Source organism: Tachysurus vachellii, chromosome 24 (genome assembly GCF_030014155.1).
Source record: "Tachysurus vachellii isolate PV-2020 chromosome 24, HZAU_Pvac_v1, whole genome shotgun sequence".
Lineage (NCBI taxonomy): Eukaryota > Metazoa > Chordata > Actinopteri > Siluriformes > Bagridae > Tachysurus > Tachysurus vachellii.
In genome coordinates this window covers 4,176,157-4,202,424 of record NC_083483.1, presented here as the reverse complement: position 1 = coordinate 4,202,424, position 26,268 = coordinate 4,176,157, and the positions used below count along the sequence as shown (strand labels likewise).

The following is a 26,268-nucleotide window of genomic DNA, read 5'->3' as shown; positions in this document are numbered from 1 at the left end:
GGTCCAAAGAGATGTGTACTCCAATGGCCTTGAAGTTCTCACTCACTCTTTACACACTGGATACTGCCAAACACGAGTGGAGTGTAGCTCCATTACTGTCTCAATGAGTCCACATTCACTTCTTTAGTTTTGCTATAAATGTCTCACTAGGTTTTGATAGAAAAACTATTTCAGTTCAATTCAATTTATTTGTATAAAGCTTTTAATAATGCACATCGTCTTAAAATATCTTTTCAGATTATATAGATACAGTATTTAAAAATAATTAAAGTTTAAAATGAAGTATATCATTATATATAAATATCTCTAGCATCTATCCCTATCCCTAATGAGCAAGCTGATGAGGAAAAACTCCCTGAGATGATATGAGGAAGAAACCTTGAGAGGATCCAGACTCAGAAGTGAACCTCATCCTCATTTGGGTGACACTGGACAGGAAATAATGTAAAAGTAAATAATGTCCTTTATACAACAGTTGCATACAATAATGCAACTGAGAGCTCCTGAGGAGCCAATGGGTCAGCGCAAACTCTGAGTTCACACAAGACCCAACACTAATTCCTACCTGCCGAAGTCTTCAAACGATTGCTGATAAAGACCAGACCATACAGCTGACTGACGCAACAACAACCTTAGTCGTCCACCATTCCAAATAAAAGACAGATTTATGGTGCTGCTGTGAGTAAAGATGCCAGAAAATGTTTTAAAAATCGTGATGGTTTTTTTTTTTGGACTGATTTGCGGCCCTGTGCACAGGTCTGTACGAACTACTTGGAGTGGTGGCTTAATAAACAAAAACAGATTTCTTTTAAGGAATTTTGGCCCAGTTTGTACAGAATGTGGTATTTTAGAGTACAGTAAGGCTGTTTTTAGTTCAGACTGCTGGACTAAAATAGACAAAAAAAAAGAACAGTGTGCTTATTATTCATATTTTTTCAGTCCAAACATTGGATTTGTTTCCAATTATACATCCCTAGTGTGTACCAGACTCTTAAAAGGAACCCATTTTACTTTATATAAAACCATTTTGAAGCGTTTGTTAAAAATTGACTTCATTTCTATAATTATACATAGAACCTATATATATAATTATACACAATATAGAAGGTTAATCCCTCTTCTTAGGTTCTACATAGAAACATATTTTTGGGTAAAGTTTCTATTGGCCAAGTACAGATCCTTAAGGTTCACTACAGAACACCAAAGAACCTCTTAAACAGTGTAAAACCTTCTGTAAATAAAGGACATGTTTCTTTAACATTATTAGAAGGAGTCTCCAGTGTCAGACAGATAGATTTCTCTGGTTGAGTCTTATAGCTGCTAAGTGTTACCAGGGACTTGTTTTAAGGTTAGTCCGTATAATGAACCAGATTTGATATATAAATCGTCAGAGGTGTCGTTCTTTTCTTTACAAATTGCTGTTTTTGTTAAGCGTCATGCTTTTATAAGAAAATAATTAAGTTACACAGTTAACAGTAACTCCGCTTCATCGCATCACCACCTTTGTTGAGGATTTCATTTTAACAGCATGATGCTGAGTGTTTTATTTGTTACAATAAAGCCTTCACAGCTGATTTCGTTTGACTTGTAAGATACAAAAACAGTTTTGACAGAGATTTGGGTAAGGATTCCATTTCCGATATATTTCTTTAACTCTACCTACAGCCTGATTAGAAATATATGTCGTTATTATGTGTGATGCTGAAGCTGCGAGACGATTCCTGCTGTGCCTTGGCGATAGATTATTATCTCTTCTTGCTGCATTTCCTTCAGAATGGATAGAAAATATGTGTGTTATTGAGCTGAAAAGAACAGAGCAGTGTGTATGAGCAAACACTCCTCCAGCAAATAGCTGGTAAGTGCACTTCAAAGTGCGAGGTGGTGATGTCTCTGTGTGTCCTCCGTGTCTCTGGGTGCTTTTATCTGTTTCTCCAGGAATATTGCTGAATATATACTGATGACTGTGTGTTTGTGCTGGAGGCCTGTGGGCGGAGCATCCGTAGCCACTGATTTGTCTCACTGCAGAAGAAAGAGAGCTTTCTCCGTCCCCTTTAGGGCATGGTGTTTCCTTCAGTAATGCTGACTTTGTGTGTGTGTGTGTGTGTGTGTGTGTGTGTGTGTGTGTGTGTGTGTGTACTTATCAGCTTTGTAACCGATGGAGGAAGAATTACTATGTGAGGATAAAGTGAAAGAATAACACATTGTCTAACGTATGTGGATGGTATCAAGAGCGCGTGTGTGTGTGTCAGAAAGACGGATTTTATCTCACAGGATTTAAAATGTTTCACTTCGTCTTACTCAGTGGATAAAACATGAAGGAAAACCATTTGTGTGAAACGGATACATGGAAAGAGACAGAGAATATAAAGATACAAAGAAATCAAGACAGACACAACACACACACACACATATACAAAGGTGTGTCTGTCTGTACCTAACCAGGTGATAATCACACACCATATCCCCAAATCCTTTGCATTTTAACTGTGCCATGAGTAGCTGATTTAATTATGTATTACACTCACACACTCGTTACACTGTGGTGTGTGTATGTGTGTGTACTGTGATACCTTGTGCCCAGGTGGTGAGACGTGTGCCTCTGTCGGTCAGCAGAAAGCATCGAGGAGAAAGAGCTGATGAGTAATGAGTTCAGGAGAATGTCACGTTTTTGATGAAACTTTCACACACACACACACACACACACACACACACACACACACACACACACACGCATGCACACACACACGCACTCACGCACGCACACACACGCACACACACGTACGGATGACTAAACATGAACCGAATATAAAAATTTTGTTTGCATTATGGGGTTTTTAAAGGAGCCTTGTGTGCACTAAAGTATAAAAGTAAATCTGCCCAAGTTCCTAGTTTCTGATTGGCTGGTGGTGTCTAGTGATACTGTGCTGAGGTGTCGTTATGACAAACAATCATTAAATAATGTTTTAATCTAAGCGTTAGTCTGAACTGGTGAACACATAATTAATCTGCCACCTATGTTTTATGGCTTATGTTGTGCAACTCCTGATATTAACTGCAGCTCCTGGTGTTAATGCAGTGCCTGGTGTTAACACAGTGTCCAGTCTTAATGCATGTCTCTGGTTCTAATGAAGATTTCAAAAATAATGCAATGCCTGATGTTGAACAGCTTTCTGTGTTAATGTACTGTTTGGAATTAATGCAGATCAGTTGTTCTTTTAGCTCTTAGTGTTAATGCAGTGACAGGTTTTGTTCAAACCGACCATCGAAAATAACCTCTCTAATGAATGTTTTTTTTTATTGGTTGTTGCGTTAAATCTGACCCATATACGATAGTGCTATTTTCTGATTGGCTATTGTACACAATAGCCAATCAGAAAATAGCACTATCGTATATGGGTCAGATGGGTCAGCCTCTTTTTTGTGATTGGCTGATAAGTGTCAGGCTCGACTAAGAACTCCAGGGGAGACGCGCTTGATTCCTGCCCGGTTCCATAGAGACAGCGGTGCGGACTGAGACATTTTGGGCGCTGCTGCTTATTAAATATATGATAAATAGTCAAAAAGTTTTTCTGCGTGAGAAATACAATGTGTGGTGGGAGAGCGTGAGAAAATACCGACATGCGTGACTGTGACTCTCAAGGCGTGACACTTGACAGCCCTGGTGTTAATGCAGTGACAGGTGTTCTTTTAGCTCTTAATGTTCATGCAGTGTCAGTTGTTATTGTAGCTCTTAGTGTTAATACAGTGTCAGTTGTTATTGTAGCTGTTAGTGTTTATGTAGTGACAGGTGTTCTTTTAGTTCTGAATGTTAATGCAATGACAGTTGTTCTTTTAGTTGTTAGTGTTAATTCAGCGGCACATGCTCTTTTAGCTCTTAATGCTAATGCAGTGACAGTTTTATTGTAGCTCTTAGTGTTAAAGCAGTGACAGTTGTTATTGTAAGTCTTAGTTACAGGTTTTCTTTTAGTTGTTAGTGTTAATTCAGTGACACATGCTCTTTTAGCTCTTTGTGCTAATGCAGTAACAGGTGTTATTTTAGCTCTTAGTGATAATGCAGTGCTTCGTGTTAATAGAGCTCTTAGTGATAATGCAGAGTCTGGTGCTAAGGCAATTCTAAGTGATAATGCAGAGTCTGGTGTTAATGCAGTTCCTAGTGTCAACACAGCTTTTGATGTGAATGCAGCTCTCATTTTAATGTATCTACTGATGTTAATACAGAATTTGGTGTTAAAGCAGTGTCTGGTGTTAATGTGGCTCTTTGTGTTAATGCAGTTTTTTGTGTTAATGCAGCTCAGCAAATCAGAAAATTAAGGTGCCAGGCGATAATCTTGTGCATATTATTAATGTAGCTCACTGGTTGTAAATCAGTGTTGGGTGTTACTGCAGGTTTCAGTGTTAATAATACGTTTTCAGTGTTAATTTAGCTCCTTATATTAATGCAGTTATTGATGTCAATACCGCTCTCAATATAAAGTAAATAGTTCATGCAAGTTTTAATACTAATTTAGCTCAACAGTATTAATGTAGCATTCAGTGTTTGGTGTTAATACATTACTCTTGTTGTTAATGTACCGTATTACTATACTAATGCAGCTGCTATGTGCTGCTATGATTGGCGATTATGAACTCAGTTGCTGCAGTGCTTATGATGCAGCTCTTGATATTAATGCAGCTACTGATGTTAATGCAACTCTGTATCAATGTAGTGTGTGGTTTAATGCTGCTTCTGTAATTAATTCAGCTTCCAGTCTTAATGCAGTGTCTGGTGTTAATGCAGGTCCATGTGTTAATTCCAAACCTGGTGTTAACGCAGTACTCGATATAAATGCAGTACATGTTTTCAATGCAGATCCTGTAGTTAATGCCATTCCTGGTGTTAATGCAGTGCCCAGAGTTACTTCAGAGTTACGTGATAATGAGGTGCTGGGTGTTCATTCATCTCCCATGGTTAATGCAGTGCTTTGTATTAATGCAGCTGTTGGTGTTAATGCAGTATCTGATGCCAAACCTATGATTGCGATTAATAAAGCCAGCAGTGTTAATGCAGCACAAGTGTTAATAAGAAGTTTGTAAATGACCAAATATCCTTGTGATAAGTATGTTAGACGTTGTGTAAAGTATGATCAAGGTTGTGTTAATTATTGTAACAGCGTATTAATTAGGTGGTGAGGTTTGATCTGGGGGAAGTGGAGCGTGTCTTCCCGCCGGCTAAAGGAGATTCCCGGCTAGAGAGATCATTTTACACCAAATTCACAAGGCTTTGATCTTGAAGGACAGCAGGCATGTATGACTCGCCAGGTTAATGATTTCACACCTCAGATTCAGATAGAATCTCTCTATCTCTCTCTCTCTGTCTCTCTCTCTCACTCACTCACTCATTCTCTCTCACACACACACATTGTGTTTTGTACCTGACACTGAATCAACTCTACAGTCTCTATAATGAAATCAAAATTCTAGCCTGGTGGATTTGCAGGTATCCCTTCGACTCTGTGCCTGGAGGACTTGCAGGTCTCCCTCTGTCTCTGTGCCTTGAGAATCTGCTGGTGTCCCTTTGTCTCTGTATTTGGAACATCTGCAGGTGTCCCTCCCTCTCTATAATTGGAGCTTCTGCAGTTGTCCCTCTGTATCTGTACATGGAAGAGCTTCAGGTGCCCCTCTGGCTCTGTGCCTGGTGCATCTTACTGCTCCTGTACCTAGAGGATCTGCAGGTGTCTTTCCATCTGTGTACTTGGAGGTGCCTCGGGTGTCTTTGCACTTGAAGAGCTGTTGGTCTCATTACATGTCTATACCTGAATGAGCTACAGGTGTTCCTCTGTCTCAGTGGTGAATCAGCAGTTGTCTTTAAATGAATGTTTAGAATAAATAAGATTTGCTGCAGAACCAACATTGGAAGGTTTAGAGTGTAGTGGTGTAGTAATGTATATACTCCAGTCTCTGTACCTGGAACATCTACAGGTTCCCCAGGACAGGAATACCTCCATTTTTGTACCAGGAGGATCTATTGTTCTCCCTCTATTTCTGTACCTGGATGATCTACAGGTGTTTCTCTGTCTCTGTACATGCAGACTCTACTGTTGTCCCTCCATTTCTGTACTTGGAGGATCTACTGTTGTCTCTCCAGCTCTATACTTGAAGGATCTACTGTTGTCTCTCCAGCTCTATACTTGAAGGATCTACTGTTGTCTCTCCAGCTCTGTACTTGGAGGATCTACTGTTGTCTCTCCAGCTCTGTACTTGAAGGATCTACTGTTGTCTCTCCAGCTCTATACTTGAAGGATCTACTGTTGTCTCTCCAGCTCTGTACTTGAAGGATCTACTGTTGTCTCTCCAGCTCTGTACTTGGAGGATCTACTGTTGTCTCTCCAGTTCTGTACTTTGTCGGATCTACTGTTGTTCATTCAGCTCTGTACTTGGAGGATCTACTGTTGTTCCTCCAGCTCTGTACTTGGAGGATCTACTGTTGTTCCTCCATCCCTGCACTTGGAAGATCTACTTTTCCCTCTGTCTCTGTGCCTGGAATATCTACACATGTTTCTCTGTGTCTGTATTGGAGGATCTACTGTTGTCCATCTGTCTTCATAGTTAGATGAGCCTCAGGTGACCCTCTGTCCCTGCACTTAGAAGAGCTGCTGGTGTCCCTCCATTTCTGTACCTAGATGATCTACAGGTGTTCCTCTGTCTCTATACCTGATAAATCTGCAGGTGTCTTTTAGTTTACGTTAATAAAGAATGACACATTGAAACCTGAATCTTCTGCCTCAATAACAACGTTGAAAGTTTTATGGTGTAATGTTTTACGATTTAAGTCTGAAAGAGACCTTTTAAATTCTGAGCTGCTGCTCCAGTAGCCCCATTTGTGGGTGTAGGGTTTAGGGCTTAGGATTGAAGTCTGAATGAGATGTGTTGGAATCTTCATCTACTTCTACAATACCACCATTTGAGGGTGAAGGGATTAGGGCTTAGGGTTTATGGTTCATCTACCATTTCTCTAGTACCATTTGGAATAGTAGAGGCATCTAGAAACATTCATCTACTGCTCCAATACCACTTAGGGTTTAGGGATTATGGCTTAATGGGTTGAATCCTACATCTACAGCCTCAATACTAGCATTTAAGGTAGATAAGATTAAAACCTCATGTGCTACGTTAATTCCACTTAATAATCATGTAGGGATTATAATTTAGTTGATGGCTGAATGTTTGTTTCCTCAATACCAGTGATGATGTATTTATGTTGGACATTTAAAGTTTAATTCAGTTCTATATACATGACCAAATGTTTCTGAAAATATATATATATTTTTTATGTTGATATTTTAATGATTTTGTTGTTGTTGTTTAGCTGTTTTGGCAGTTTAACTCCACATTATGGGAGATAGCAGCACTTTCCCATCTGGTGCTTGAGCGACCATATTAATCATCATGTAGGCTACAGAAAAATATCTTCCTTATCCGCGCCTTTGGAGACTCCAGTCCGGGATTTTCTGGGCGCAGCAGAACTCGGACTGTGTGTGTGTGTGTGTGTGTGTGTGTGTTGTCTCTGTCTCGCGCTCGCTCACTCTCACTCTCTCTCACACACACACACACACACACATGCAGCAGTAGCTCGGTGTACAGCGGAGAAGTTATTGAGCTGCTGTTGGTCGGTGCGGATTTTTTTTTGTTTGCTTTCTTTTTTTTTTTTTTTTGCGCGCTGCCGCTTTTGCACGCGCTGCGCTATGAAGAGCGTGAAGAGGAAACTCTGATCAGAGCGCGAGGACCTAAAAGGGAACTGGGTTTTTTTTTTAAAGGTGTTTTTAGTTGGCTTGGTGAGCATGGTGAGGCTGCAGGTGTGTGTGTTGGCTCTGTGCGCGGCGCTCTGCCTGTGCTCAGGAGGAAGAGGAGCTGAGCGCGTGGAGGATGAGGAGGATGGTGATGATGGAGTCTCGCGGAGCTGCAGGGATGTCAAGCAGGCGCTCGTGCAGAGAGGAGTCACTACCGTCAGGATAAACCAGCACCAGACCGCAGGTACATTGGGCTCATTGGGAGTTTTCAGTGTTTCTGAGGGACCTGTTAGAGCGCTCTGTAACACACTTTAGGGTGAACGGGTTAGAGCTGGAAAAGAAGGTTCAGTGAGAGAAATAACATCCAACTCAGGCTTCAGAAACATCTCTACACACGTCTGGTGTCCATCCTCCTGTCTGTCTGTCTGTCTGTCTGTCTGTCTGTCTGTCTGCCTGTCTGTCTGCCTGTCTGTCTGTCTGTCTGTCTGTCTGTCTGTCTGTCTGTCTGTCTGTCTGTCCATCCTCCTGTCTATCTGTCTGTCTGTCTGTCTGTCTGTCTGTCTGTCTGTCCATCCTCCTGTCTGTCTGTCTGTCTGTCTGCCTGTCTGTCTGTCTGTCTGTCCATCCTTCTGTCTGTCTGTCTGTCAGTCAGTCTGTCTGTCTGTCTGCCTGTCTCTCTCTCTCTCTCTTTCTCTCTCTCTCTCTCTATTTCTCTCTCTATCTCTCTCACTTTCTCTCTCTCTCTCTCTCTCTCTCTCTCTCTCTCTCTCTCTCTCTCTCTCTCACTTTCTCTCTCTCTCTCTATTTCTCTCTCTATCTCTCTCACTTTCTCTCTCTCTCTCTCTCTCTCTCTCTCTCTCTCTCTCTCTCTCTCTCTCTCTCTGTTTCTCTCTCTATCTCTTAGAAAATCTGCTACTTCTACTTCAGGGGTTTAGGGTTAAACGAGAAGGCAAGCGGATCTTAAACACTGACTACTCGTGCTTTAAATCTAAGATCTCAGTTCGACCTGTTAAGAGTGTTAAAATCTCGGGTCTCTACATTTATGACACTAAACTAGACCAGGATCCAGGCACTTCTCTGACACTAGGACTTAGGGTTTAGGGCTAACACGGCCAATTCAGGGCTGTTAAAAAGGAATTAAACTCTCGCCTGCTGTGTTGTTAAAATCCATATGTTTATTTTTAATAAATTAACCTGAAGAGTTATATTTATCACCCACCAAAGGCATTTGTGAACGCTTACGCTAGCAATTTCTTTTGACTTTTATTAATTTATAGTTACATTTAATATTACAGAATAACTGAGAAGCAGAAGTTATCACTTATGTCATATAAATTATAAATACTCTTTATATTTATATTTATTTTGAGTATTATTTATAAATACTCTTCACTAGCCTCTCTCTCTCTCTTTCACACTCTCTCTCTCTCTTTTTCTATCTCTCTGTTTCTCTTTTGAAGTTAATAAGAAAAAATCCAGTTTGACACGTTACTGAGAAACCGCAAAGCACGCACTAAACTTCTTAGTTCTGAAAACCTGTCAGAAAAACTACATTTAGAGCTTTGTCTTTGACAGCCACAAATCACTAGACACTGGAAGCTCCTTCCATCAACGTTGCATAAACTTCTCTCTCCAGAAAACGTCACACTTTCAAGGGTTTGCGCGTTATTGGGAACGTTTGCCTGACAAGTCTTTGTGAAAGAGCTGTTACTATAGAAACGTTAACATACTAGATCGGCCTGGTGCAGACCTGCGACTGTCTGATTTGCAGTTCTAGAAAAGAAATCTGACCTAATGACCAATCAGAATCCAGAATTCGTTAGAAGGTTAGCATTAATCCAGGTGATAAAATTTAGTCCCCATTATTCCAGCTCCTGACTTTGTCAAAATTGAAAAGCTTTAAATTTTGGGTTTAGCTTTCAATTAATACGTAATTATTTGGAATTAGATGCAGGTTCTGCTCTCAAAGACCTCACTGAACCTCTCTCTTTGATTTACCGCAGATTTGTGAAAACTTTTCTATACCTAAAAAGTAACATCTTATCTAAAAGGATCTCTGTTATCAGATTCTGCTTTTTTTTTCTTTGAATTGATTGAAGAAACAAGGTTTTAAAAGCTAAAACTTGACTAAAACCAGGAAACAGAATGTGTGTGTGTGTGTTTCTCAATAACGAACACCTAGAGGAGGTCTTCTTATCATTTCGGAAATTTACTGCTGAAAAAAGAAGCACAGTGTTAGTTTGTTGTATACACGCTGAGGTGTGTTCACTCGACCCGAACAGGATGTAAGGTTTATAAACTGTCACCACTTTAACAGGATCACCGACTAATGTTGGTTGAAGACAGGATAAGAGGGGAAGGAGTATTTACAGAGGAACACACACACGTACACACACACACACACACACACACACACACACACACACACACTTGAAGGAAGTTCAAGCTCAGGCTGCTCACCAAATCATTTGCAATATTGATGAGCTTTGCTAAAGTTAGCTAATTGGCTAATGCTGGATATTGATTTCTTATTGATGTTACCTTAAATCACAGGCCACATATTCATGGAATTTAACTCTTTGGTTGCTCGCACTGGACTGTACTGTTTTAGTGTTTATTTATTTAGTGTGAGAGAGTGTGTGTGTGTGAGAGAGATGAAGATGGGTGTTGGTGACAGCACCCCGAGGCAAAATTAATTACTCATGAGCGCTCGGCCTTTAATAGAAAGTAAACGAGGGAAACACTCAGATCGGTGAACACATCAAACTCCGAACTGCTGCTTCCGTGCTTTTTTATTTATTTATTTATTTCTTTATTTTTAATTTCTGGAAAACAAGCTCGTGTTACAGAGTCACTGATTCAGTGAATGGTCTGTACTATATAATAAATATAGTGTAAAATAACAACATAAGAATGTCAATTTACAATTAATGGTGAGGATTTTTTATTGCGCATTGAAATAACTGCCATGAAAATGGTGGATTAAAGCAAAATAACAACAGGAGAATGTTAAAGAACATTAAAACATTTATACAGGAAGGCTAATTTATAAATCCATAGTCAATACTGACATACACACGCAAATGTCCAGTAATATCATGAACTAATGAGTAATAACAAAAATGCTCTCAAACATGAGCTCACACTAATTCACAGTCTACGGTGACAAAACTGTGCTACTTTACAGTAAATAATGAACTTAAATGTTAGCTTGAAGTCAATGATGAATACAAAGTACTAAAGTAATTAATGATATAATGCAGTGACATAATTGCATAACGCATAAATCTAATTAAAATAACAAGAACTTGATGTAATTCTAAATTCTACTGTAAATTTACAATAAATCATCGCAGTAATTAAATGCTGGTTTACATAAAAAAAAAAATTAAATGCTAGATTACAATAAGCAATGACAAAATAATTCCACTTTACTGCAAATAAAGACAGAAGAACGAACCTTCTAGTAAATAATGGAATGAATTTCCCATTTTAATTTACTAAAATGTAAATTTTTTTAAACATTAATGCTAATACACAGAAAACACAGACATCCCATATTAGTTTGCATGAAAATTCTAGTAAATAATATAATTAAATGCTATTTTGCCAAACATCCATAGCAACAGTACGACAACAATAATATTACAACAATTAATGAAATAAAAATACTCCTTTACAGTAAAGAGAAATAAAATGCAGTTATTAAACAGTTAATAAATTCTACCAACAGGTGCCATACAATTGTTCATTTTAATTTTCTTGTGAATTTGTTGTTAGGTTATTGTAGATAACGATATTTTCAGGGAATAATGACCCAAAATTCTAATTTACAATAAAACCAATGAACAAACAGCAGCACTTTACAGTACATAATGATATAAAATGCTAGTTTTCCGTATATAATGAATGAAATCTACTCGTATTGTTGTTCTAAACGCTAAAGCCGAAGCGCTACAGTAGGACGTTGTTGTGTAAGGACTGAGAATGCGAGTAGAGAGTGAGCTACAGGTGCTGGAGTGAATGAGACAGCGAGTCTAAAGCACCGTCTTAAAGCTAAGTGAGGACTGGAGGAAGTGGAGAAGAATGAGTGCACACAAATACATAGAAGTGCTTGAAAGTCTGAGCAAGTCTGCTGCTTTCCCACTTCATGCATTCATCCTTCCAGCTTCTTTTTTTTCTGTCCAGGTTATTCATGACATTGCTTGCTATGCTTTGCTTATGTTTTGTATTTCTCTTGTGTATATATTTTTTTGATTAATTATATTTTCCTTTTTTTATTCCCTTTTGCTGTGATTTTATTTAGTATTTTTATTCAGCCTATTTATTTATTTATTTAAAAGAATTAAAAAAATTCTTTAGCTATATCTCACATTATTTATATCTACTTAATTGCCATGCATTTTTTTTTTTTGCTTTGATTATACTTACCATTGATTTATACTTGTTTGTTTTTGTATTATTTTGGTTTGGATATATTTCATGTTTTTGTGTTGCTTTTTTTAAATTACTTTGACCATTTTTACTTTTATTTCCACAAGTTAAATTATTTGCTTTGATGATTATTGATTGATTGATTGATTTATTTGTTTTGACGACTTGACGACTAATTCTTGCCCATATTACTCATTTACACCCATATTTTATGTGCAGGCCATTATTTTTGTGTTGCTTATTTGATTTCTGCATCATGTGGTACAGTAATTTGTTTCCTGTGGAGCAGATCTCAGCAGCATGCTTTACGTGCAGACGTGTGTGAACTGCGCAGACAGACAGACAGGCATTGAGAGTGAGACATGTCAGTAGGGGGCTCCACTCTCACGCTGGCAGTGTTGAATTTATTAAGTCCTTCAGGCTTGAGTTTAGCGTTAACACACACACACACACACACACACACACACACACAGGGTATCATTATGTATAATGCGTAATCACATTGGTGGCTGTGGAGAGAGAAGCTGATCATGCAGTCCTGTGTGTGTAGTGAGAAGATCCTGTCTGTTTGTCTGTTTGTCTGTCTCTCATTCTCATGATATTTCATCATGAGTTTACATTATGGTTATATGTATGATATAAACAAGTCAACCAGAGAAGAGATAAGTGTTAAAGTCGTGACTTATCCGTGTTGAGTAACGTACATTAAATAAAGTACAAAGTAAATAACGTACATTTGAGCTTTTCCTGACTAACAGATAGCTAGCATGATGAATGACAGCTATATAATTGGTATTAGTAGCTAATATTATAAAAAATACATTTATAATCTTTATTGTATACTAACAATAATAAAAGATATAAAAATATAAATACAAATATAATATTATATTCTGTGTGTCTGTTTTGCTGGATTTTTGCCTTGCTTTTTACGCTTCGGTTAGATTTGTGCATCATTTCTTCTTGTATTTTTTTTAAATAAATTATTATTTTCTTTTTTATCATTATTTGTTATCTAGTTTATTTATTTCTTTATTTCTTGATAAAATGTAGTCTGTTCTTTCTTTAAATAAGAAGACTTTTTTTTTTTTTTTTGAATTGGAGAATTGGACTGACCCTGAAAGCTTCATAAAACATTTCATCATTCTGTCTGTAAAAGAAGACGCTTTTAGAAGGACAGCGTTATTAACAGGCTTTTTTGTGACGGGTAGGAAAAAAGAAAGATGATTCCTGAGATCCTGGAAGACACAAAGGCATAGCCAAGGCTAGACTATCACTGTTTGATAAATGCTAAAATCTAACCTTTGGTGACATTATTTAAATGAGAGATAAAATAGCTCAGAATCTAAAAGTCTAATTTAATAAATAAAGCAGTATGGCTTCGATTCCCATGACTCAATCCACGCGGTGTTTGAGATTAAGCAGCATGAAGTTTGGATAACAATCCGAATAATCGCAGTTTTGAACATTCTGAAGATATGGGAATGGAAACATATAAATTTGTACACAACCTTGTTTTGGAACGAAGCAACAAATATGATCAGAGTTGTTGACTACTGTGAAACGATCTCTTGAGAACGCTTTAGTGTTATAAAAACAAACCAAAATCATCCAGTGAGAGGCAGAGGCAGGTTTGTGAGTGGAAAACTGAGTGAGGTCAGAGGAAAATGGTCAGACTGATCAAATATCCACTCAAATAAATAAATAGTCTTTCAAATAAATAAATAATCATAGATTTGGGCTGAGATACATTCCGTGATATCATGACACAACACACACTACATATGTGAGTTTAAAAGAAGAATCCTGTGCTTACGATTTCATCCGTTGATGTCATTATTAGTTTCAACAATCACCTGGAAGTGGTTTGGCTACAAGTCTACATCCGGCTCCTAATTCTACAACAACGGACCAGTGGACGATGGTCTTGCGTCAGCAGGTCATCTGATGTTGGTGGTGTTTGTAATAGTGTTGTTTTTTCCTGGAGAAAGACAGGGATTTGTAATATGTGATGCAGTCATGTGAACATGGACCTGCATATCTCCAACATCGTGTAAGCATACAGAATTTCAGCAGTGTTCATAAGCTGCTCCTAATAAACTGGCCAGCAAGCGCACATCCTTTTAAACGTCATCTAGAATTTAATGTCATGCGATTTATATAGTTGGTTGTGATTTGGTTTTGACAGGAGAGTCTTTATAATCAAGACCTTCTAACACAATCTTTACCAACATTTCAATTGTGACTGAATATTATTACCTCTGGCTATTCCTTCAGCTCGCATTGTGGAATATACAATATGACATAATTTTCAGATTGGACTGGGATTAATATCCCAGATTTAAAAATAAATGTATACATGAACATTTTTTATTTTGATAAATGTCTCAGTTTGATTATTAACAGTTTATTTGGCTGCATGTCAACGTAGCTGCTGATAGAGGGGCAGAGAGAGAGAGAGAGGCAGAGAGAGAGAGAGAGAGAGAGGCAGAGACAGAGAGAGAGAGACAGAGAGCGAGAGAGGCAGAGAGAGAGAGACAGAAAGACATACAGAGAGAGAGAGGCAGAGAGAGAGGCAGAGAGACAGAGAGAGGCAGAGAGAGAGAGGCAGAGAGAGAAGCAGACAGTGAGAGACAGAGAGAGAGGCAGAGAGAGAGACAGAAATATATACAGAGAGAGACAGAGAGACAGGCAGAGAGAGGGAGAGAAAGAGACAGAGAGAGGGAGACAGAGAGAGGCAGAGAAAGAGACAGAGAGAGAGAGGCAGAGAGAGAGGCAGAGAGAGAGAGAGGCAGAGAGAGAAAGACAGAGAGAGACAGAGAGAGAGAGAGATAGAGAGAGAGAGAGGCAGAGAGAGAAAGGCAGAGAGAGAAAGACAGAGAGAGAGAGACAGAGAGAGGCAGAGAGAGAAGCAGACAGTGAGAGACAGAGAGAGAGAGGCAGAGAGAGAGTAAGACAGAGAGAGCAAAACAGAGAGAGGAAGAGAGAGAGAGAGGGAGGCAGAGAGAGGGAGACAGAGAGAGAGAGAGAGACAGAGAGAGAGAGAGGAAGACAGAGAGAGCAAAACAGAGAGCAAAACAGAGAGAGGAAGAGAGAGAGAGAGAGAGAGGCAGACATAGAGAGAGACGGAGAGAGAGGCAGAGATAGACAGAGAGAGAGGCAGACAGTGAGAGACAGAGAGAGAGAGGGGCAGAGAGAGAGAGAGAGAGGAAGAGAGTGACAGAGAGACAGAGAGAGAGGGAGGTTGAAGGGAAAGACAACATGCTGTGCTGAAAAAGTATTTTGAAGAAGCAGGGGTGAGGTCACCACCAGACATCTGATTATCACGCGGCATAAACACACAAAACGGGTGAATTATTTAATTTTTGAACTAAATCTTCATACATCAAAGAGATCTGAGTAGCTGTGCACATTTATACAGTCATAGATCATTTATATTCATGTATTTACATATTCATTTATTGACACGATTATGTATTAATATAGAAATATTATTTATATTGTACTTCATCTCGAGCATCTCCTCTTTGTGTTTGTTGCTCCGTGAGCTTTATTTAGCGTGACTGGATTTAGTCACAGTTTTGCTGAAGCACTGCAGAAATGATGAGAGCTGTTATTATATTATTAACAAACAGATTTAGTGTGAAATATCAAAGAACGGCAGTTTTTAGTACAGACAAAGAGTGAGAACTGAAACAAAGAACATGCTGGCAGTGATACTCTGGAGGACAATGTGTGTGTTTGTTGTGTGACTTGTATTGCGTGACTCATATTTCTGTTGTATTTTAACTTCGTCTGCAATATTTGGATACAGCATCTCTATAGTATTATGAAATTGATGTATTGGCTTCTTTGCTTTCATTTAGGCTACTTGCCTGATAGAAAATAGCAATAAAATGTGTGTGTGTGTTTTTTTTAAAGAGTTTCTCCAACACACACACACACACACACTCACTAATACAGAAAGTTTCTCTGCTCACACTGTTCCTGTTGTGTGGATCAATCTTTTAACTGTGATTCACACTGACTGTGCGTGACTGTGTGTGTGTGTGTGTGTGTGTGTTGCTTCTCACACCTTCCCATCTTCAGATCATGCCAGTCGGTCATCAGAAACTATTATTGCCAACACACAGACAAACACACACACAAACACACACACACACACACACACACACACACACTGTGCTAGTCTATCAGACTCAGCTGGCAGCATATAGTTGGAGGCATATAATTGTTTAGCATGACAACACCCCTGTGAACAATATGAGATCCACGAAGTTATTGTTGGTGTGGAACGATTGGGCTGAACTCACCACGCTCGGAGAAGAACTGGAACACAAAGTTCACTCAGGACCTTCCACAGCAGTCCCCAACCTACAGTATTTTGCTCTATTGGGTAAAGATCACAAGTCCCCATAGCCATGGTTCTAAATCTAGTGGAAAGCCTTAAAGAATAAGTGATGACATTAAGATTCTAGCAGCAAAGGTGGAACAGCTCAATGAGGGTTTAGTCCATGATTTTAGACTACGATGTTCAGCATTCTATACAAAAGCGAACATGATTTCAGAGACAACTCGACAAACACAATAGTCTGTCCTGTGAAAGGAGGTCTGTCCTGTAATTGAGTTGAATTTATTCATCGCAATAATGTTGTCACTTGGATTGTGCTGTCTTAGGAAAAGGTCATTTCACGGGTTGCATCATGTTGGCAAAGTATTTAGTCAGAGATTCTCACCAGGTTGATCAATGGGAACAATGAGATTTATATGAAGGATATGATTACCTAGTCTAAAAATATCACAGGTTCACTGTATGACTATTAATTGACCAATAAAAACATGCAAGCTGTGGTGAAAATGAAAGGTAAAAGACTGGAAGTGTAAAGTGCTCAGGAACTTGTTGGATGGTGCTAAGATTTGTAGCAGTAACATGATTACAACAGTTAACCACAGCTGAAAGGTTCTCCATGTAGTCTAGTGGGCTAAGACATAGAGGATGCTGTAGTATGATATCATCTCAAGCAACAATGAGAGTGTTAAGTCACTCAGCATGAGCAGCTGTGAGAGGGGGATTAGTTGGAGATTCCTGACAGTTCTGTGACTTGTCTCTGATTAAACCCTCTCTGAGTTACTGTTCGAGTCTCTTCTTGTCTAGTCTAGAGATTCCTGACAGCTTTGTCACTTTTCCTAAATCACTGTCAGAATGGCTTTCGCTTGAGATTCCCCACGGCACTATTACAAGTCACTGTGACAGGGGGTTTAGTCTGAGATTTCTAAGAATGTCATAATTCTTGTTTGTACACTGTGGGCGGGGGCTTTAGTGGAAGATTCACTACAGCGTCATCAATCGGTTTTAAACACTGAGGGGATTGCTTAGCTGGAGATTACCAATAGCACCGACACTTATCTTGAGTCACAGTGGGAGGGGATTTATTCAGCGATTGCCAGGAGTAACTGCATTGCTTGAGTCACTGTGGGACGGGTTTCAGTCAGTTTCCCTACAGCATCTTCACACCGCTTTGAACGCTGTCCAAAAAGATATCATAGGAGAATTACGACAGCCTAAGCAGTTGTTTTAAGGCTAGAAATTTCTGACAGAACCATGATTTTACTTGAATGACTGAGTAACAGGGTTTAGTCTGAGATACTTGACATCATCAATAAGCTTGAAACACAGAGAGTGAGGGTTTAGTCAAAGATTCCCAAAGCATCATCACTCAGCTTGAACACAGAGAGTGAGGGTTTAGTCAAAGATTTCACAAAGCATCATCAATTGTTATGAGTCACTGTGGCATTGGGATCAGTCGGAGAATCCTGACAGAATCATGACTTTTCTTGAGTCGCTTTGGGAGGGGGTTTAGTCAAATTTTCCTGACAGCATCACCACTCGTTTGGTCATTAGGGTCCTGACAAAATTGTCACTTGTCTTAAGCTGGTTTGACTGAACAGTATTAGAGATTCTTGAGTGTGATTTCAGTAACTGGATGGGAGTTTATTTGAACGTATTCTGAAAAGACACAGGTCAGTTACGGCTAAGATAAAGACCAGTTGGATATATTGCTAACACCATGATTGTATGTTTAGCACAGCACTAATGAAGTCATCATAGAAATACTGTAATATTAACGAAACTCCAGGTAGTCCAGATGGACCAGTTGTGCCGTGGGCTTTGTTCACATTAGCTCTGACGGAGTGATTTATTCATGATTAGAACGCTCAAATAAAACGCTGCTATAACTGTGTATAATGAAATCAGAGGATTCAAATAATCTAAGCGAATTCATTAGTCAGCATTAAGCCACCTGGACAGTAGATCACACCTACTGCTACTTCACAAGGGTTTGAGATAAAGCTACTCTTTTAAATTACATCTAGCTCTGTATGTTTGGCGGGTGTGTGTGTGTGTGTGTGTGTGTGTGTATAGACAGTATATATATATATATATAGGTCAGAAAATGTTACGATCTTCAGAGAAAGCTTTGATCTGACTTTGGATCAGACAGAGCTTGTGATTGAAAGTTGTATATTTGCGTTCCTCGGTTCCACAAACACACAGCCTTCTGTCAACACATCACTGATGAGAGTGTTAGGAAAGATAGAAGATGAAGGGAGCACTGAAAAGATAGATGCAGCCACAGGAAGAGGGATGATGAAAGTACAAAAAGTGGCAGAGATGAAGATGCAATGGAGAGAAGAATGAAGAGATAGATGACTAAAGTGAAGTATGAAGTGAGAAAAAGAAGTATGGAAGAGGGATGAGAAGACAGACTGTAAGGGATCACAGAAATATATGAGAGACAAAGAGGGAATCAAATGAAGAGCGAGGTAAAGAAAAAAAAGGAATAAGGAGTAAGTTAAAGGAAGGACAGCATTGATAATGGAAGAGGAAAAGGGAAATGGATATAGAAAAAGAGGAGGATGAAACCAGATGAAAAGATAGATTAGACAAACTGTGAGGGATAAAATGAAGTGACAGATGAAGAGGAAATAGTAAAAGGAGGCACAGGGAGAGGGCAGATAAAAGGAGAGAAGGCATGAGGTTAGAAGCAGAAGTTGTAGAAAGATCATTATAGATGAGGACATGAAATGAGGGAGGGATGAAGTGAGAGAAACATGCTGCTTAATCTAACATGGTGTATTTTGGGAACAAACAAACCATAGTTGTTATAGGAAAAGTTTTATTGTGTAAAATGATGCTCATTCTCAGTTGTGTTGTACCTGTGACTGGCTAGACGCCTAGCAACGTGCTAGAGCAGATGATGAAGCTGATGTAAGTTAGCATCCACATGAGTCAGTCAGCATAAGTATGAGTCATTTCTAATATAGATAAGTATTTTATATGTAAATGCCTCATAAGCCTTTTGTAGTCTTTGGTTAAAAGAAAACTATTTTAACCACGTTTTTAGTTAACATTTTTTACTTGCTTAAAATGGCATCTTTAAAGTAAAGTCTGGAATTCAGCACACTGTCAAACACAGACTTAACAGAGACGTCATATTTTACACGGCAACAGTTTTCTGCTTTTCAGGAGATCAAATATTGCTGACAGCAAACAGAGAGTCGCTTTTATCCCAGCGAGAAGAAGTGCACTTCACTTTAACAGGCATCTCCATACGCCCACTGGATGCCATTTTTACTCTGTATGCATGGGTTTAAAAAAAACAATTTGCAGATTTGACTAAAAGCTTGGATGTAGAAATGGAGTGTTCACAAGGTCAGAACCTGCTTCGTGTACCAATAATTGGTTTTCTGATATACCCTGATATTCAGCTGTCTCGTTTCAAAGGTATGGGTTGCATTGTGTCTTAGTGGTGTCGGCTTTGTATCACCTCCGGGGCTGTGGGCTCGATTCCCGCATCCTCCCGAATTTTGCATGTCCATTGCATGCTTTAAAGGTTTCCTCGGGGTTCCTCCTTAAGGCACCCTGTCCACGGTGTTCCCTGCCTTGTTCCCTTGGATAGGCTCCGGGTCACCCCTAGCTGACACTGTGTATTATAAGCAGTACAGAAGATAGACGGATAGATGATTCAAAGCTAGAGCCATACCTATAAACTCAAAACTGGAATTAACATGTCTTCCTTCCTCCCAGTAACTATTATGCTATTCTTTTTTTTTTTTACCCCTTTGTCCCTTGGTCAAGCCCTTTTCAGTCACTCACTTCTTTGGTGCTCCTTTGCCATAACACTTCTTATACCAGGTACACTCCTTTGCGATCAACTCAACTACTTTGCCATCTTGTTGTCCCCCTCCATCTTATTTACTCCTTTTCTATCTCTTTCTCCTCTCTTAGCATCCATTTTCCACCATTTTTCTTTTTGAACATTGTATTTATTGCACTTTGCTCTACTTTACTCACCTAGTTTTTCTTCTTGCCACCCATCAAACTTCTCTGCCACCTTCCCTTTGGTCAACCTTTTCTCACCTCTTGACCCATTCTTTTCCATATTTTTTCCATTTTTGGTCATTCCTTTTTCTTCCCCTTTGCCTTGTTTTGCACAGTTACCCAAAGCCATCCATTCTTTTCACCTCTGTTTTCCCATTGCAACTCCTTTGCACTTTTTTACCCTGTTCATCCCTGTACCCACTTCCTGATCATCATCTCTGTGAAATCCCTCATTTTTAGCCTTTTCTCTTCTCTTTGACAGGCCTTTACCAGCCCCTATTTAGCTCAGTGTGTTGCTCATTGCCACTATATTAGTGCCCATCGTACCTTTATCTTTTCCACCCTTTGGCTGGGTTTTTGCCATCATTTTGCCTCCCTAATTAGCTCTGTCCCTGCTTGAAAAGCAGCCAGCAGCCTGTGTGTCATTTTATACAGAACCTGGACATATACCCCTACATATCTACTCTCTTTACCACTCTTTCACTTTCCACTTGTTCATTTTATTTTTCTTCACTTATTCTTTAGTTCATTTTTGCACTCACTCTCTTGTTCCCTTCGTTTGGTTTGCTCTCACTCAGTGAGTGTGTTGTTATGCTGTTTGTTACAACATTGTTATTGCATTCGAGCTCGGAGTGTGTTTGTCTTTGTGTGGTCAGTTGGCTCGTGTCATGTTTATAATCGGTTGGAAACTCTATTATTACACAGCTACCAGATTTCCCAGCATGCACAGCAGCTTTGATAACTCCATTATTAGCATCTACACAAACCTCACATACCACCCCTTCATTCCCTCTGTGTGTGGCTGTGTGGGTGGGTTCGTGAGAAGAAACAAACATCATACGCCTGCCATTCTCAGACTGGAAAAGATGCATCTGAGTGATTAGCATCAGAATGATTAGCATACAAGTGATTAGCGTATAGAGTTAGCTGTTTAGTGGTTTATTAATGTTCACTAGAGTGATCAAAGCAGTGCCCACAACACACTAAACTCATCTCTAATCTGCATGCACACACCTCAATAACACACACACACAGAATATGTTAGCATTGCTGTATAATTAGCTGTAATTGTGCAGGGCCTCCTGGGAAAAAGAAGAGATTATTCAGCAAAATGAATTACACAAGCCGTCTAAACAAGACGCCCACCTCAGCAGCAACTGAGCACCCTGATTCATTTAAAAGTGATGCGGTTTAGTGAATCGCTTTACCTGACACATTATGAACAACATTTAATTCAATCAGGTGAATTGAATCAATTGATACCCATGTATGAACATTGAACTATTAATAAATCACTATTATCATGATTTTTCATACATTTTGATTCACCACACTGATTTACTTTCAGAAGAAATTTGATTAAAGGCCTGTTTCAAAAATGAGTGACTAGTGAATCATTTGTTGGTTCCAAGTGAGTAAGGTGAATTGATTCATTTAAAACCGACTCTCTTCATTTATTATTATTGTCGCTATTATTATTTTTTATCTCACTGCTTTCAAGGAATGCAGAAACAGAAGGATTGATGTGAAATGTTGTGTATAATGTCCTCTAAACACGTCTGTATTTCACATTATGTTATCTTGTCCAGCAGCTGTGACTAAACTGCTTCATTCTGTTCAAATATATAAAGCAGAATAAAGATATGTATGTGGGTGTGTGTGCATGTGGAATTTCTTTTAATATACGTAAAGAAAGACATAATAAATAAAATAAAACTTGTCTGTGTTTACAAGAATTTGAAGCTCTGCACAGAGTATTTGTGTGTGTGTGTATATATATATATATACACACACACCCTGGCAAAAGTATTGAACAGTGCAACCAATTCATTGTTTTTGGTACATGCTGACGATTTTAGCTTTAATTTTCTATATATGTTAAACAACCTCAAACATAATACCTTTGGTAGCTCTCTGCCACCATTGTCGGTAAGCAAAAGTATTGGAACAGTTATTCTTAATAGCTTGGCGACCCACTGATACCAGTAAACTGTTCCGTTCTATTCCGTGATGCTTTTCCAGGCTTCTAACACAAACTTCTTTCAGCTGGAGTTGGTTCTGTTTCTCCAGTTTCCTCTTCAGGAGGTGAAATGCTGCTCGATAGTGTTAAGCTCTGGTGATTGACTTAGCCAGCCTAAAATCTTCTACTTTTTTCCGCTCTGATGAAGTCTTTATTGATTTGGCAGTGTATTCTAGGTCATTATCTTGCTGCATGATGAAGTTTCTCCTAATTAGATTGGATGTATTTCTCTGTAAATTGGTAGACAGTATGTTTCTGTAGACTTGTGAATTCATTCTGCTTCTATCAGGAGTTCCATCATTTATAAACATCAGTGATCCTGTACCAGACATAGGCACGCAAGCCCAGGCCATGACATTACCACCGCCATGTTTTACCACCAGATAAAACATATATAGGGGTGCACTGTGGCTTAGTGGTTAGCACTCACACCTCCAGGGTTGGGGGTTCGATTCCCACCTCCACCTTGTGTGTGTGGAGTTTGCATGTTCTCCCCGTGCCTCGGGGGTTTCCTCCGGGTACTCCGGTTTCCTCCCCCGGTCCAAAGACATGCATGGTAGGTTGATTGGCATCTATGGAAAATTGTCCATAGTGTGTGATTGTGTGAGTGAATGAGTGTGTGTGTGTGTGTCCTGCGATGGGTTGGCACTCCATCCAGGGTGTATCCTGCCTTGATGCCCAATGACGCCTGAGATAGGCACAGGCTCCCCGTGACCCGAGGTATTTCGGATAAGCGGTAGAAAATGAATGAACGAGTGAGTAAAACATATATCATGTATGTTTTGGTTCATGAGCAAATCCTTACTTTCTCACTTGTTCCAGAGCTTTTGTGGTTCATTTCTGTACTTCTGTGAATTTCAGTCTGGTCTTTTTATTCTTACTGCTGTTGAGTGGTTTGTATTTTGGCCTCTATATTTCTGCTCTGAAAGTCTTCTTTGAACAATGGATTGTGACATCTTCACCTGTTCAATGTCTGGTTGTTAGTACAGCAGTGGTTTCTCTTTTAAAGGACATTCCAGATGTATTGAGTATGCTCAGAGCATGTGCAGTGCCTCCGATTGATGTTTCACCTTATTTTCTGAGCTTCAGAATGGCTTGCTTTTATCCCAAAGACAGCTCTCTGATCTTCATCTTGACAACAAATACAGTCTTCACAACTAAACTTGCATCACAGCTATTAATTGTTTAAATAATCAAACAGGACACACTTAGGCAACAAGAAGCACTTGTTAGTTGCATGCTCCAATACTGTTAAAACTAGGCATTCAGAAGAACACAAGGCTTGTGGTTAGCATTACAACAATCCTGATTACAGTCTACTTATGTAAAATACTTATATGTTTTAAAAAGTCACCTGCAAAATGACCTAAAATACTGTTGCATTGTTTTGAATGCACATGCTGTCTCACATTTCAGTTGATTGCTGTTTTGCACAATACTTTACATTACCTTCTGTAACGGCTGCTATAATACAAATGTGTTCATTCCAGTATTTATGCAATATTGATTGAACATACAGTATTTACACTGGTCGGTGCTGCTTTTGTGTATTGTCTTTTGTATTCACTGTCTTTTTGTCTTGCCTGTCTTGTCCTGCACTGTTTGCACCAGGTTGCACAGTTGCACTTTATGTGTCTAGGACTACTTACTGTACAAGTCCTTAGCTCTGTCTTTGTTTTATGTAGCACCCTGATCCTGGAGAAACGTTGTCTCATTTCACTGTGTACTGCAACAGCTATATATGGTTGAAATGACAATAAAAGCTTCTTGACTTGAATTGACTTGACTTGACTTGACTTGAATTGACTTGAATTGACTTGACTTGAATAGCCAAATCTGTCTAAACTAGATAACCTTTTTTTTTTTTTTTTTTTGTGAATTATTGATTAAATGGTTTCTGATTCTCTGGATTCGTTTAGTATTCTTGTATTTATTTAACCTTTTATTTAAGTGACAATAAAGGATTTGTGTATAATTTGATTTTGAGTCATTTAGGTATGCATATAAGTAACTGAAGTGCATTTTGATTCATTTGATTCACCTTGAGGATGATTCAGCTGCATGATTTGTGAACACCACATTGGAAATGACTCTTTTAAGTGAGTCACATAAATCTATTCATTTAATGGCACCAGAGGCTGGTGACTCCAATAAACCATATGAATCATATATAGCAAATCTTTTATATGATTTATTACTGTAACTTTCTGAAATTTTGTTTATTCTAAAAAGACTTTCATTTGAATCAAACGAATCAAATAAGAATAATTGAATCAATCCTAATTATTCCCTGTTATTTCTTTGCTTCTCTCAGAGCATTATGGATCCATTGTTTCTCTACTCAGGATCATGCATGTACACACCCTCACACACACCCACACACACCCCAGGGGGCTTCTTGGTTCCCCCACAGCGACTCATACTCTGATTATAATAAGTCACCTGCACACCGGAGGTATTCCGTGTCATGAAAACAAGGGTCTGTTTTAACACTGTGTGGGTGGGTGTGTGTGTGTACAGGGGTTAATTAGGCAAAGGGGAATGCAAGGTGTTGCTGTGTTTAGTAGTCCTGCAGGAGTTGAGAGGATGAAAAGAGAGCAGAAGCTCACACAAAAGACTTCATTACACACACACACACACACACACACACACACACACATACCCCTGCTACACAACTTCTGTAGAAATTGTAATGATAGAAAGTCAGTACCTAGATAAAAACAGATGCCTAGTCTACACTGCATAGGCGGGACACCTGGGAGAGACTCGGTCAACAATATGAGTTTACACATTTTATAATTTTTTAATACTTTATCAAAATTGTTGTTCAGGTTCTCGTCTAAACTAATTGATTTATGTACGTTTCATCATAGGATCATGAAAACAACTGACATGACAGAATGTGACCAAGACTTTGATGACATGATCTTGTGGCAAGACCTCAATAAAATGATCATAAAATCTTTGTTGATATTTAATATTGATATATTTTTTATGCTTCTATTATTTTGTTCTTCTGTGTTTTTTTTTTTACTTTCTGTATTGTTTGGACATTTTATATTTCTTTTGATTTTGCTTATATTATTTCTTTGATTTATTTTTGTTATATTTTTATTTCATAAATCATATATTTTATATTAAATAAATAAAATGTATTTGTTGTTTCCTAATGTATTAATTATCTAATATTTTTATTTAATATTGTCTTTAATTTTTGGTTCAGATACTTAAATAGATAAAATGCTTAATTTATTATTATTATTATTATTATTATTATTATTAGTAGTAGTAGTAGTATTATTATTGTTTTATCTTTTAATTTATTTATTTAATTTATTTTATGGCCCGGTGACACAGAGCCACAGATATTCTGTTTTCCTGTTGTCTCTATATCTCTCTGAGATCTTAGTGAGCTGTTAGGATGATATCTTGAGAGCAAGTGGTTGAAGGTTTAAAGGATTTATTTGGAAATGATCATTCTAAGCATTAATAAAAAGAAAACAAATGACGATACCCTGGTTGTATAAGTATACGCACCCCTTTACCCAATTACCTGTAAAGACTCTTATCAGCTTAACGCATTTTGATTTGCCAATTTTATTGAACTCTTCCATACTCCAGATCTATCAGATTGTGAAAGGATCTCTTTTCCCTCTTTAAGTCAC

General features: G+C 38.6%; 1 protein-coding gene across 1 annotated transcript in view; it reads left to right on the top strand.

The window, feature by feature from the left end:
• The first annotated feature begins 7,591 nt into the window (after window positions 1-7,591).
• gpc6a (glypican 6a) overlaps window positions 7,592-26,268 on the top strand; it is a 127,788-nt gene continuing 109,111 nt past the window's right edge. The window contains exon 1 of the mRNA XM_060860322.1: window positions 7,592-8,010. Within this exon, the coding sequence (XP_060716305.1) occupies window positions 7,818-8,010 (193 nt within the window). The 5' untranslated portion in view covers window positions 7,592-7,817. The remainder of the gene's footprint in view (window positions 8,011-26,268) is intronic.